Source organism: Chinchilla lanigera, unplaced genomic scaffold, assembly GCF_000276665.1.
Source record: "Chinchilla lanigera isolate Chin_1 unplaced genomic scaffold, ChiLan1.0 scaffold00022, whole genome shotgun sequence".
NCBI classification, from domain to species: Eukaryota; Metazoa; Chordata; class Mammalia; order Rodentia; family Chinchillidae; genus Chinchilla; species Chinchilla lanigera.
In genome coordinates, this window is record NW_004955423.1 from 25,018,942 (window position 1) to 25,031,869 (window position 12,928).

At 42.2% G+C, this 12,928-nt stretch overlaps 1 protein-coding gene across 1 annotated transcript in view; it reads left to right on the plus strand.

The window, feature by feature from the left end:
* Positions 1-894: 894 nt before the first annotated feature.
* Positions 895-12,928, plus strand: part of LOC102005611 (bcl-2-like protein 13) — a 26,251-nt gene continuing 14,217 nt past the window's right edge. Inside the window, 6 exon segments of the mRNA XM_013514366.1 lie at positions 895-910; positions 9,528-9,740; positions 9,743-10,447; positions 10,450-10,633; positions 10,679-10,694; positions 10,696-10,828. Coding sequence (XP_013369820.1) covers positions 895-910; positions 9,528-9,740; positions 9,743-10,447; positions 10,450-10,633; positions 10,679-10,694; positions 10,696-10,828 — 1,267 coding nt within the window.

The window sequence follows — 12,928 nt, forward strand, 5'->3', positions numbered from 1 at the left end:
GAGGAAGAATAGCGATGATTTGAGTACAGCAGCCTAAGGTGCAAAGAGCTAAGATGCAGAGGCCCAGCTTCAGCTGTGAACTAAGATATGGAAAAGTCTAGCCTATCTTTCTGCTCATTGCTCACTGCCCATTGCTCACTGGTTTTCTAGAACTACATGATGACCTACAACAAAAAAAACTGGAATAGCTTTGACCGGCTGGAAAGATTAGACCTCAGTACTCCACATACAGTAACACATAACTGTCCTACTGAATGTTGCCCTATGACTTAGGAATTTATCAATGTGAAGCTGGTGTATAAAGTCACACATCTAGGCAGGTTCACCCACTCATTGAATTTAGGAGGTATGACCCAGACCACACCAATTCTGACAGGCTATGGAGATGAGGAGAACCCAATAATGGCTAAGAAAGCTAAGCAAGAAAGATAGTCCTAGAGCAAGGGAATAATGTGCTGAAAGAGAAAAGTTACCAAATTCTGTTCAAATAATATGAATACTGAGACCCAAACCTGATTTCTGTTGAGGTGGAGATCACTGGGGACATTGATAAGTGTCAAAGGAGTGGGAAGAAAAGTTTAAATTAAGTAGATTCAAGAAAGAATGGCAGAAGGATGTATAAGTAGGAGATGTAACAATTTTAGACAAGCCTTATGAAGTTATTTTTTGAAATCTGGAACCAAAGAATGAGGCAGCAGCTGAAGGGACAATTGTTTCTAAAGAAGGGAGATTCGAGAACATTTTGTACATTATGTGGGAATCACCCAGTGACCTGGAAAGATTGATGACACAGTATGGAGGCATTTGTCAGATCAATATTATGGAGGAGAAAAAGAGGGGTGCAATCCTGTGTGCCAGTGGAGGAAGCCTTAGTTTTGAAGCTAGGATACGATAATGCAGCAGGACACTGGTAAGACACAGTAGTGAGGACACTTTGGAACCAAAGCTGGTAGCAGGTGACATCCTCTACAGGGCCTGGAATCAAGACACTTGGAAAACAACTACTTAGTGAGGAGAGAGAGCAGAGCTCTGGGAATCAAAAGTGAGCAGAAAGGAAGGTTAAAGTCACAGAGAAACAGAAGACAACATACAGAGGAATAATAGCAATAAAGGAATGTTATCCTCTAATTGGAGTTTTAATCTCACTTTCCTCTTTCTCATCTTATGACTTGAGAAATCCTAAGATTTATTTGCATTCATTTTCTTTCTTTTTCAAGTTTTGCTTCTCCTATTTTTCCCTTTTCTGATCCCTTCCATTCTGTTAATTTTAATTACTAATAACTTTTAGCCTGTTAGTTTATCCTACATCAATACTGCAAATTTCTATTCTACTGTTAATGGTGGCATAGTTGTTGCTTTTAATTGATTTTTACCACATGTTAATAGCTGGTTTGTCTTTGTGTCATCAATATTAATGCAGTTTGCTTTCTTCTCTCTGAGTGACACCAGGGATTAAGCCCTCAAAGGAAGGTTGGACATTAATAAGACCCTAAAATAAAAATGGAAGAGACATCCCCTCCCGCTGATGTACAAATGTCAATATGGGAACACAAGAAGTGTGAAAAAACAAGGCAAAATGACTCCTCTGAATGTCCATAAATTGCCAGAAACTGAGTGTAAACATATGTAAGTGGATGAAATGCTAGCAAATTCAAAAGACTGATTTATAACATGATCGGTGACTTCAAAGAGGATACAGTAAGCAACAGAATAAGTTAAGGAAAGGGTTGAGGGTGATGAGTAAAGATTCTGAAGAAGAACCAAGCAGAAATTGTGGAAATTAAAAGTACAATGAGTTAAATCAAAAACTCAATGAGAAACCTCACCCATGCACAAAATTAAGCAGGAGGCAGAATTTCAGAGTTTGAAGATAAAGTTGAGGAATTACTACATGAAAACATTAATAAATAAAAAAACAAGATGTTGTGAACAAAACATCCAAGAATTCTGCAACACAGCTAAAATAGAATCCAACTTATTAATTTGTAATTTAGGAGTACGAGTCAAGGTTTAGGCTACTGGCATAGAAATCTATTTACTGAAATAACAGAAAACTTCTTAAATCTTGGAAAAGATATAGACATCTAGGTACAGGAGGCATTTAGAACCCCAAACAGGCATGACCAAAAAGGAACTATTCCATCTCACATTATAGTTAAAATATAAAGATTACATAACAAAAATATTGAAAGCTGCAAGAGAGAAACACCAGTTACTTATGGAGACAAACTCATCAGAATAACTGCAGACTCTCTGCAGGAATCTTAAAACCCAGGAAGACACAGAACAATGTATCTGAAGACCTGAATAAAATAACGTCTACCTGGATTACTCTACCCAGGAAAACTATCCCATAAAATTGAAGGAAAAATAAATACTTTCCAAGGCATGTATAAATTTAGAAATTCATGACCACTAAGCCAGCATGACAAAAACTATTTAAAGGAATCCTACAAAAAGAAAAGAAAGAGTGCATAAGCTATTTAGAATTGGGAAAAACTCAGACCTTAAAAAAACCCAAAACAATAGGTATCTTTCTATATCTCCAAATGTAGAGTTGTGATTCTCCAATAAAAAAATCAGACTGTCAGAATAGAATTCTCCAATAAAAAAATAGACTGTCAGATTAAGAAAAGACCCAACTCATTGTTACCTGCAGGAAACACACCTCACTAACAAAGACATATCTATGTCTGAAAGACTGAAAGTAAAAAAATAGAAAACAATATTCCACGCAAATGGAACCAGAAAGCAAGCATGAGAAGCTGTACTCATATCTGACAAAGCAAATTTCAAAACAAAATTAGTCACATGATACAAAGAAGGTTACTGTATTGGCAAAGGAAACAATCCATCAAGAATATGAAATAAATATATATGCACCAAATATTGGTACACTAGCTTTTATAAAACACTACACAGCATAAAGGATACATAGATTATGATACAAAAATTGTGAGTGATTTCAATAGGTCATCCATACAAAAAATCAACAAAAAAATCAGAGTTAAACTAAACAAAAGATTAAGTAGACTTAACCGAATGTGTATAGAATGTATGTGTATAGAATACTCCATCCAACAACTCCAGAGTACCCATTCTTCTCAGCAGTTCATGAAACATTCTCTAAAGTAGATCATATTGTAGGTCATATAGGAACCCTTAACAAACACAAAAAATTGAAGTACTTTTGACTTAGTTACTTCCCTCATTCCTGAGACACAGTACCTGAAATCTGCAACTAAAAAGAGGGTATATTTATTTTGGCTTATAACTTCAGGGTTTCAGTCCACAGTAGGCTGGCTCCAATTCAGAAAGAGAGTGGTGGAAAGATTTCATATGAAGGAAAGCTTCTCAAGTCATGGTAGCTAAGAAACAGAAAGGGAAGGGAAGAGCCAGGGAGAGATATACACCCTTCAGGTCTTCCCCCTGCGACCTACATCTCCTGACCAGACACCTCCTAATAGTGCATTCAGCCAGGAACTCATCAGTGGATCAATTCACTGATGAACACAGCTCTTCAATGATTCAAACACCTTCAAAAGATCTTGTCTATGGTCACAAGAGCCTTTTGGGGGGTCTAGATACAGATCATAAAATTCCATGCCTGGATCCTAAAATACTCACCTGTATCTCTTTATGCAAACTGCATTAGTCCAGCTCTAAGAGTTGCCAAAGTCCTAACAGTTCCAGCATTCCCAAAAAGTCAAAACCCAAAGTCTCCTCTAAGACACAAGGCAAAGTCTTATATACGAGCCCCTGTAAAAATCAAAAAGTTAAACATGGCCAATGTACAATGGCATAGGGTAAACACTGTCATTCCAAAAGGGAGAGATAGAGAGATAGAAGACCAAAGAAAGACTGAAACCCCATAAGCAAATGTTAAATCCTGTAGCTGTATGATCTGGGGCAAATTCTGATAGGATCTGATTTCCAAATGGTATTGGTGACCACACCCCCATAGCAATACTGATTGAAGCCCTCAAGGCCTCTTTCTTGGGATGACTTTGTTCATTGCCTGTGGCCTTTCTCAGCAGACATTCCCCTGGTTTCTCCAAATTCCTGAGATCTTCACTGCAATTTCAGCTCCACTCCTTCAGCTTTATTAGGCACATTGCCTGGGTGGAAACCTCCCAGACCTCACAACTTTTGCAGTGTGCATTCCTATAAAACCAGCACCACGTGGATGCCACTTAGCAGTATCTGGGGCCTCTTGGCTCATGGTTGCAGAGACCTCTGAATGCCCAAATGGCTGAACACTGTGAATCAAATCCCAAAGAACCAATTCCTTACATAGTCCTTATCCAACAGTGGGTTGTGTGGATCTCTTCTAAAAGCAAAGTCTTTCATTCTTGAACACTTCAGCCTAAAAATGGCAGGGTTTCTCTGATTACTGATTGCTCTGGAGGCATCTTCCATATTGTCCTAAGGAAAAGTACTTGACTTATTTTTAATGCATGGTGAATCATGTTAAAGTGGAGATACAATATACCAGAATCCCTGGGATATAGCAAAGGTAGTTCTATGAAGTAAGTTTATAGCTATGAATGCCTATATCGAAAAATCACAGAGGGCCAGGCATGGTAGCACACAACTGTAATCCTAGCACTCAGGAGACTGAAGCAGGAGGACTTCTGTAAGTTTAAGGCCAATCTGGGCTACACAATGAGTTCAAGCCCAGCCAAAACTACATAGTGAGACCCTGTCTCCAAAAATAATCAGAGAAATCTAAAATAACCTAATGAGGTGTCTTAAGGTCTTACAAAAACAGAAACAAACCAAAACTAAACAGAAAAGAAGGAAAGAAATAATTAAAACCAATGAAATAGAGATTAATAGAACAATACATGGGATCAATGAAATAAGGAGTTGCTTTTTGAAGAAATAAACATGATTGATAAACACTTTGGCAAACTAAACAAAGGAGAAAAAAGACCAAAATCAATATTAGGAGAGATGAAAAAGAAGATAATACAACATTCATCCCTGAAATCCAGAGGACTGTTGGGGAATACTACTTTGAAATCTTATATTTTATTGAATTAGAGAATCTAGATAAAATCAATCAACTTCCAAATGCATATGATCTAACAAAACTGAACCAAGAGGATTAAAAAAAAAACTAAACAGATTCATAACAAGCAATGAGATTGAAACATTAGTAAAAAGTCTCCCAACATAGAAAAGACCAGGACCAGGCAGGTTCACTGCTGAATTTTACCAGAAATTTAAAGATCTAACACCCATGTTCCTCAAACTATCCCATGACATACAAAGGGAAGGAATCTTCCAAATTCATTCTGTTAGGCTGACATCAACTTGATTCCAAAACCAGGCAAGGACACACACACACACACACATACACACACACACACAAACTATAGACCAGTACATTTGGTGAACATAGATGTGAAAATCCTTAATATAATCCTTAATATACACAAGCTGAACTCAACAACACATTTTAAAAGATGATGCATAATGGTCAAACTGACTTCATTCCAGAAATGCAATGACGGTTCAGCAAATACAAATAAATAAACATAATACACCACATAGAATCAAGGATAAAAATCACATGGTCATCTCAATTGACACAAAAAGCTTTTGACAAAATTCAAACCACTTCATGATAAAAGCCCTGAAGAAATTAGGTGTTGAAGGCTCACACCTCAATATAGTAAATATCATATAGGATAAACCCCTAGCCAACAACATTCTGAATGGGGGAGAATTGAAAGCAATTTTTCTAAAGTCAGGAACAAGGCAAGAATGTCTACTTGCACCACTCCTATTTAATGGGGTTGTTGAAATTTTAGCTACAGCAATTAGTCGAGATAAAAAAATCAAAGATCAAAATAGGAAAGGAAGAAGTTGAATCATTCTTTTTTGCAAATATGATTTGAACTTAGAAGAATCTAAAGACTTCACTGAAAGACTTTTAAAAGCTGACAAGCAAACTTAACAAAATAGCAAGATATAAAATAATAATCTATGACTTTTCTATCCAATAATAATGCGATGAGAAAGAAAGCAGGAAAACAATTCTATCCACAATAGCTTCTGAAAATATTCAATTTAAGGTTCAAGCTAACTAAGGAGGGAAAAGACCTGAACAATAAAAATTTCAAAACACCGAAAAAATAAACTGAACAGGACACTAAAATGTGGGAATTAGAAGATAAAAATATTTCTCATATTCATGGATTGGCAGAATTAATATTGTCAAAGTGGCCATATTAACAAAAGGGTTCTACAGATTCAATGCAATCCTGATCAAAATATCAATGATATTTTTTGCAGAACTAGGAAAAAATAACACAAAAATTCACATGGAAACACAAAATAAACAAAAAGGCAAAGTACTCCTAAGCAAAAAGAGTAAGGCTAGAGATATCACAATATCCCATTTCAAACTATTCTACAATAACAGTAACAGAATAACATGGTACTGGCACAAAATAGACAAATAGATAATAAAACAGAATAGAGGACCCAGAAACAAACACACACAACTACAGCCATCTGATTCTGAATGGAGCCCAAAATACACACTTTAAAAACACAGCCTGCTATAGTTAATTGTGTTAGTCAGCTTGACATGAGTAAGAATCACCTAGCAGATTAGTAAGTTCTGGGTGTATCCATGATTGACTGACAAATAGGCCAGAAAACTAGGACAAGAGACTCACTCAGATATGAGTGGTGCCTACCAATCAGCTTGTAGCTTAGACAGAATAAAAAGGGAAAGAAAGCCGAAGTGCTCCCTTTCTATGGGAAGACCCCATCTTTGTCATGGCCTTTGGGTGTTGTTTCCCAGTTCCTTCAGGGTCTCAGCATAGACTCTTCAGTCTTCCAGTGTAGTTCAGGCTGGCCATGTACTCATGAGGTTCTTCCTGCCTCATCCTCCCAGATGCTGGAATTACAGGTGTGTGCCACCTCTCCCCATGCCCAGCTCTCCTCTTCTCACACAGAACTGCACCAATACCTGCAGTGGGCTTCCAGGCCTCTGAGTACTGCTGAGTCCTCCAGGTCTGCAGCACCAAGATAGCAAATTTGGAATCTTCTCTCTCTGACCTAGCATCTGATCTTTGGGACACTTCTAATTCTGATCCTGTAAGCCTATCTCATAAATCCTTTGTACAACCACACACAGATTTCATATTGCATCTGCTCCTCTAAAGAATGCTAATACATAACCTCTTTAACAAATGGTGCTGGGAAAATTGGATATCAACTTACAAAGACTGACCTTAACTCCCTATCTCTCACCTTGTATAAAACTCAGTTCGGAATGGATCAAAAGAGTCGGGGATGTAACTCAGTGGCACAGCACCTATCTGGCACGTGCAAGGTCCTGAGTTTCACTCCCAGTACCAAAAAAAAAATGAATGGATCAAAAACTTATATGCAAGACCTGAAACAGTTAAACTGCTAAAAGAAAGCAAAGAGGAAACACTCGAAGCCATAGGCACAGGCAGAAGTTTCCTGATAGAACTTTAGTAACTCAGGAAATAATAGCAAGAATCAACAAATGGGACTAAATCAAATTTAAAAGTTTTTGCACAACAAGAGAAGCAGCTAACAGAGTGAAGAGGCAGCCTGCAGAATTAGAGAAACACTTTGTGAGCCACTCTTCCAGCAAAGGGTTAACATCTAGGCTACACAAAAAACTTAAAACACTGAACACCAAAAACATGAAATCACTCAGTCAATAAGTGGCAAATGGATTATACAGACACTTCTTAAAAGACGTACAAATGGTCCAGAAGTGTATTTTTAAAAAAGTGTTCAATATCTTTACTCATTAGGGAAATGCAAAGCAAAACTACATTTAGCTTCCATGTATCAGAATGGCTAATTGCCCATTCATTTCTCATTGAAAATAGGGAAGCTAGACCATCAGCACAGATTAAAGGGAAGGGGTGAGGTACTAGAGAGTTAAAGAAAGAGAAGAGAGAACTTTGCTGTTTCAGTTACTTTTCTTGCTGAGACAAAATACCCAGCATCCAAAGTTAAAGGAGGAAAGGTTTATTTCAGCTCACATTTTGTAGAGGCTTCAGCTCATAGCCAGCTGACTCCAAGGCAGGGCAGCATGGCAGAGGGGCAGCGCAGAGGAGAGGCAGTTCATGGCAGCACAGGCAGAAGGCAGGGATGCAGTGAAGTAGCAGGAGGTGACTGCTGTAGATGTCTCTTTGTCCCTTCACTTCTATCCAGGCTGCCCACCCTTACTCCCAGCACCACTTCCTTAATCCTAGCATCACACATCCTAGATCCAGCCACTTGTAAAAAACAACACATATCACCAAAGGAGGCTTTGGGAGGACACCTAGATACAAGACATAACATTTAGCTGTCTATTTCTTTCCTTTCTTTTAGAAAGACAGGAGAGTGACTTAACAAGAGGTTTGTCAGACAGCCTAGGGATTGCCCTGAAGTCAGTGGCCATGAATGTAATGAAGAGCAGGCAACATCATGGTGCATTTTCCTTCAGCCCCATTCAGCTACTCAGATACAGGCTCAGAAGAGCCAGTGTTGCTTTAAGTTCTGTTTTGCCAGGTCAAATACCCGGCCCACCCAGGTCAGTGGAAAAGTGGAGGGTGTAAATTAGAGGGTGATTCCAATAACGGCAATGGAATCCAGGCCAGCGAAGTGGAGATGAATGACAGGAAGGCTACAAAAGACAGAAAGTCACTGTGAAGTGTAAAAAACAAATTCTTAAACACAAACCATGTTTCTAAGTTTTAAAAAAGGCAAATAAATCCCCAAAAGAAAGTATAAACTGATGTGATCACTCCATTGTCCCAGGACAGCGCAGATGGCAAAAGGAGTCTGAGGTCATCTCCTCCCTTCCTCAATCAATCGGGACAGCACTGCTGGCAGAGAAGCCTGAGATCTGCCCCTCCCTCCCTCCACTGGTGGGACTCAGGCCCCAGAGACCTGCAGGAACCCCAGTGACTCAGTATGACCCTGGCTAAGGCACACACGATGGACACGTAGAATTAGAGGAATGGAAATATCCCATGCAACATCAGCAATACAAGCCAGCAGGTCATCTGTAGCCTTTCTTTTTGTTTTATTCTACTCCTCCTCTTCCTCACTTTTGTCAACTATCTTGCTTCACTTTATGATACTTTCATGTGACTAAACATTGTCTGTCCTTTTTCTGGTTCACTTCAAAACTCCTAGGACTTCTCTTCCAATCCTTCCCTCCTGTGTTCTACAAGCACCCAAAACCTGGATGATAGTCCTGTGCCCTCCAACCTTGCTCCTGCTGTATTTAACCTCATTCATCTCTCCATCCTACCTCCTATCCTCTGAACCCACCCCTCCCACCACCACAACAGAGTAAAATCTCTCTACTAAGTGGAAAATCATTGCATACAGTTCCTGGTATAGGCCGCTGGGGGAAACCCTGTCGGAAGCAAGTGCCGCCTCCGCCACCTTTTTCGTCTCTTCTGGGGCAGGGGCCGGGCCAGGGCCAGGTCTGACACATCTGTAAGTAGACCTCTGGGGAGTTCTGCCAGCCAAATCAAGAGCGTCTTCTACTACAGTGCCTCTAGGATTTCACTATGAAACAAAATATGTCATCCTCAGCTACTTGGGACTTCTCTCTCAGGAGAAGCTGCAAGAGCAATGGCTTCCCTTACGCCAAGCCTTCACCAGCACAGGCTTTGATCGTCACACTTCTCCCGTGTTCTGGGTTGGCCCTGCTAACCCAGAAAGCTCAGTAGAAGATTGCTGGCCCATCTTGGAGCAAGAGTGTCCCAAGACCTGAAAGAGCCTCTGCATAAAGCACTGCAAATGCTCCTCAGCCAGCCAGTGACATATCAGGCGTATCAAGAATGTGTACTGGAGGCTGCAGCTCATGCCAGCGGCTGGAACAAGATCTTGGTGCCTCTGGTTTTGCTACAGCAGATGCTTTTGGAGTTGACAAGACGTGGTCAAGAGCCTTTGAGCGCACTGCTGCAGCTCAGTGTGGGGTATCTGAAGGAGCACGCAGCAGAGTACATCATTCAGCAAGGCGGCTGGGGCACTGTATTCAGTCTTGAGTGGGAGGAGGAGGAGTACCCTGGCCTCACTGCAGAGGACAGCAATGACATTTACATTCTGCCCAGCGACAACTCTGGACAAGTCAGCCCCCGGGAGTCTCCAACCGGGTTGACCTCCTGGCAGTCAGAGAGCCTGCCTGTCTCCCTGTCCGCGAGCCAGAGCTGGCACACAGAAAGCCTCCCCGTGTCTCTCAGCCCTGAGCCCTGGCAGCAGATTGCCATGGATCTTGAAGAAGTCAAAAGCTTGGATAGCAGTGGAGCTGGGGAGAAGAGTGAGAACAACTCTCCCAACTCCGACTCTGTGCATGTGGAGAAAGAAGAGATGCCTAAGGGCGCGGCAGCGGTGGCCGGGGCTGCCACCGCCTTGCCAACCAGGGAGCCACCAAAGGAGCTGCCCGGAGCCCTGCTCCCTTGGTTCAGCACGTCACTGCCACTTCTTTGCTGCAGACGAGGACACCTGACCTGGAAGGGGTCTCCTTCGGGGGAGCCAGCCTTGCTGCGTCTCTGCTCCTGAGGCCTAGTGAAGAAGAGGTGCGAGCAGCAGCCGCGGAGCCTCAGGAGACGAACGAGGGGCGGCCCCTGTGAGCAAGGAGAGGCTCAGTGGGCAGACGCCTCCTGCCCGCAAGTGCAGGCCTTCCCTGCGCCCGAGGGCAAGTCTATACTGCTGTTCCCAGGGACCCCCGCTGTGGCCCTCCTGGTCGTGGCAGTTGGGGTCGCACTGGCTCTGAGAAGAAAGTGGTTTTTTCAGAGGAGAAGGAAGACGCAGAGGGTCTCAGGTTTTAGTTGTATTGGCTGGAGTTTGAGCTGATTCGACATTTATGGAACACAGGCAGCGGCCTGACCCACACATGAGGGCTGGGGTGGATGGAGTGCATCCACTGTGGTCTGATCTGACTGCCAGTTCCGAGGGCCTCCGTCCACGCTGGATCCAAAGTCATGACTACAGTACTCCCCCTAGAACAGGGTGCTTGGCATTTCAGTGATCCCGTTAGGCCATCCTGTGTACCGGAGGATGTCAGCAGCAGCCCTGGCTAGATGCCAGTAGCACCCACTCCACATGAGGAACCCAAAAGTGTCTCAGACATTGCCAAAGTCCCCTGTGGGCAGAATCATCCCCTGTGGAGGTCCACTGCTTTACAGGAAGAGGGTTACTTTAGGAAAGCCCGGTAGAGAGTACCAGGCTTAGCTGGGGAGTTGCGTCTGCCCTAATGGGCACCCTGAGCTCCGCAGCTGCTCCTCTTCTGCCTCCTCTTCCCCGAACCACCCCATAGTGTGAGGGCTCTGTCCCCACGTCACACCACCTCAGGTTCTACACTGCTGTTCTGCCCGTGGACCCCTCTGGACCATGGGAGAGGGCTCGCCTGCCCCACACCACCACACCCAATGAGCCCAAAGCTCCCTACAGCCCCACTTTGCAGAGATGCTGCCTTTCAGAAGCTTGAAAAACTTATGTAGATGAGAACACAAAAACAAAACCTAGGGTTCCCTAGCCTGCAAGTTTCTGGCACAGAGATATCTGTCTTCTTTAGAGGCCAGAGGATGACCTGACTGACCTGCTGAGCCTCCGAGCCCTTTTCGTCATGGTCACCCACTTGCCTACAGTGACGCACCAGCAGCGCCAGGGGTCACACGCTGTGTCTAGCCCTGGGTTAGTATGTTTCTCCCAGTATATGACCTGTACTAGGACTGGGCGCTGAGTTCTGGGGGTCTCTTACTACATGGTGAGGATTGTCGTCCTCAGGCTTACAGACTGAATTTGATCATAACTTATTAACTATGCTATCATTGAAATAAAATGAGATTTTTATCAGTGAGTCCCAAATATCACTGAAATTTAAAGTGAGAATAAAAAGCTTGAGCTTCAGGTGTGAGGCTACCATGAGATTCTAGTTTGGCCTTCACCACACGGGAGCAGAGGCCTCTTCCCCAGAACTCAGCACAGCCCAGATGCCGGGGAGAGAAGGTGGGGGGCCCAGGCCACTGCGCTATGGAGAGGCAGTGTGGATTTCTTTCACCCCACCAACCCCATCCCTCTGCGAGGGGTGGAACTGTGTCCTTTCATTCCTGCAGGCCACAGTGACTGCAGGGCCTGCAAGCTGGATAAGAAGTCGTCACAGATTTATCTGAGTCTATGTAACAAATTACTTTTTAGATCTTGAAATTTATAATAAAAATACTTTACCTACCCTGAAAAAAAAAAATTCCTGGTATAAATTGGATTATATTATATTTCTGTAGCCCTTCCTCCTACAGTTATAGATATCAGGCTAATAATTACCACAGTTTGTCAGTAGCCAGGCTGCACCTGAGTCTCTTGTTATTGCTGACTGAACCACTTTTACCAGAATGTTGTACATGCTATAACCAATTTTTCCCTGCTGTAGAAAAATACTGTCATTGTAAACGATCATAACCATCACCATAGTTGAGAACCAGAGGAATGGGCCCTAAGTCAAACTGATAGCAACTCGTCAGTCTTAATATATTAGGAAGGTAGGTTCTTGGAACAGACCAAGAACAACCTACATCTGAAAGACATCCAGAGGACCAGACACCTCCTAGGAAAGCCTTGACACCAGGGATAAAGCTATCTTACATAAGAAATCTACAAGCATCAACACAGAAAACAAAATAAAATACAAAATTTAAAAATGCTCATAAGTGAAATAAATCAAACATACATGTGCAAGCACTGCACTGTTTCACTAGTGTAAAACCTGAAAGAGTTAATTTAAACTAGGAGGTACGACAGACATTGTGAAATGATAGGAAAGCACTCAAGGCTAAAGGGCAATTGGGATGTGGGATAAGAGAAGGGAAAGAAGGAGAAATTTGGTATGTACGTATATACAGGATAGTTAATATGGTTGTTCTAC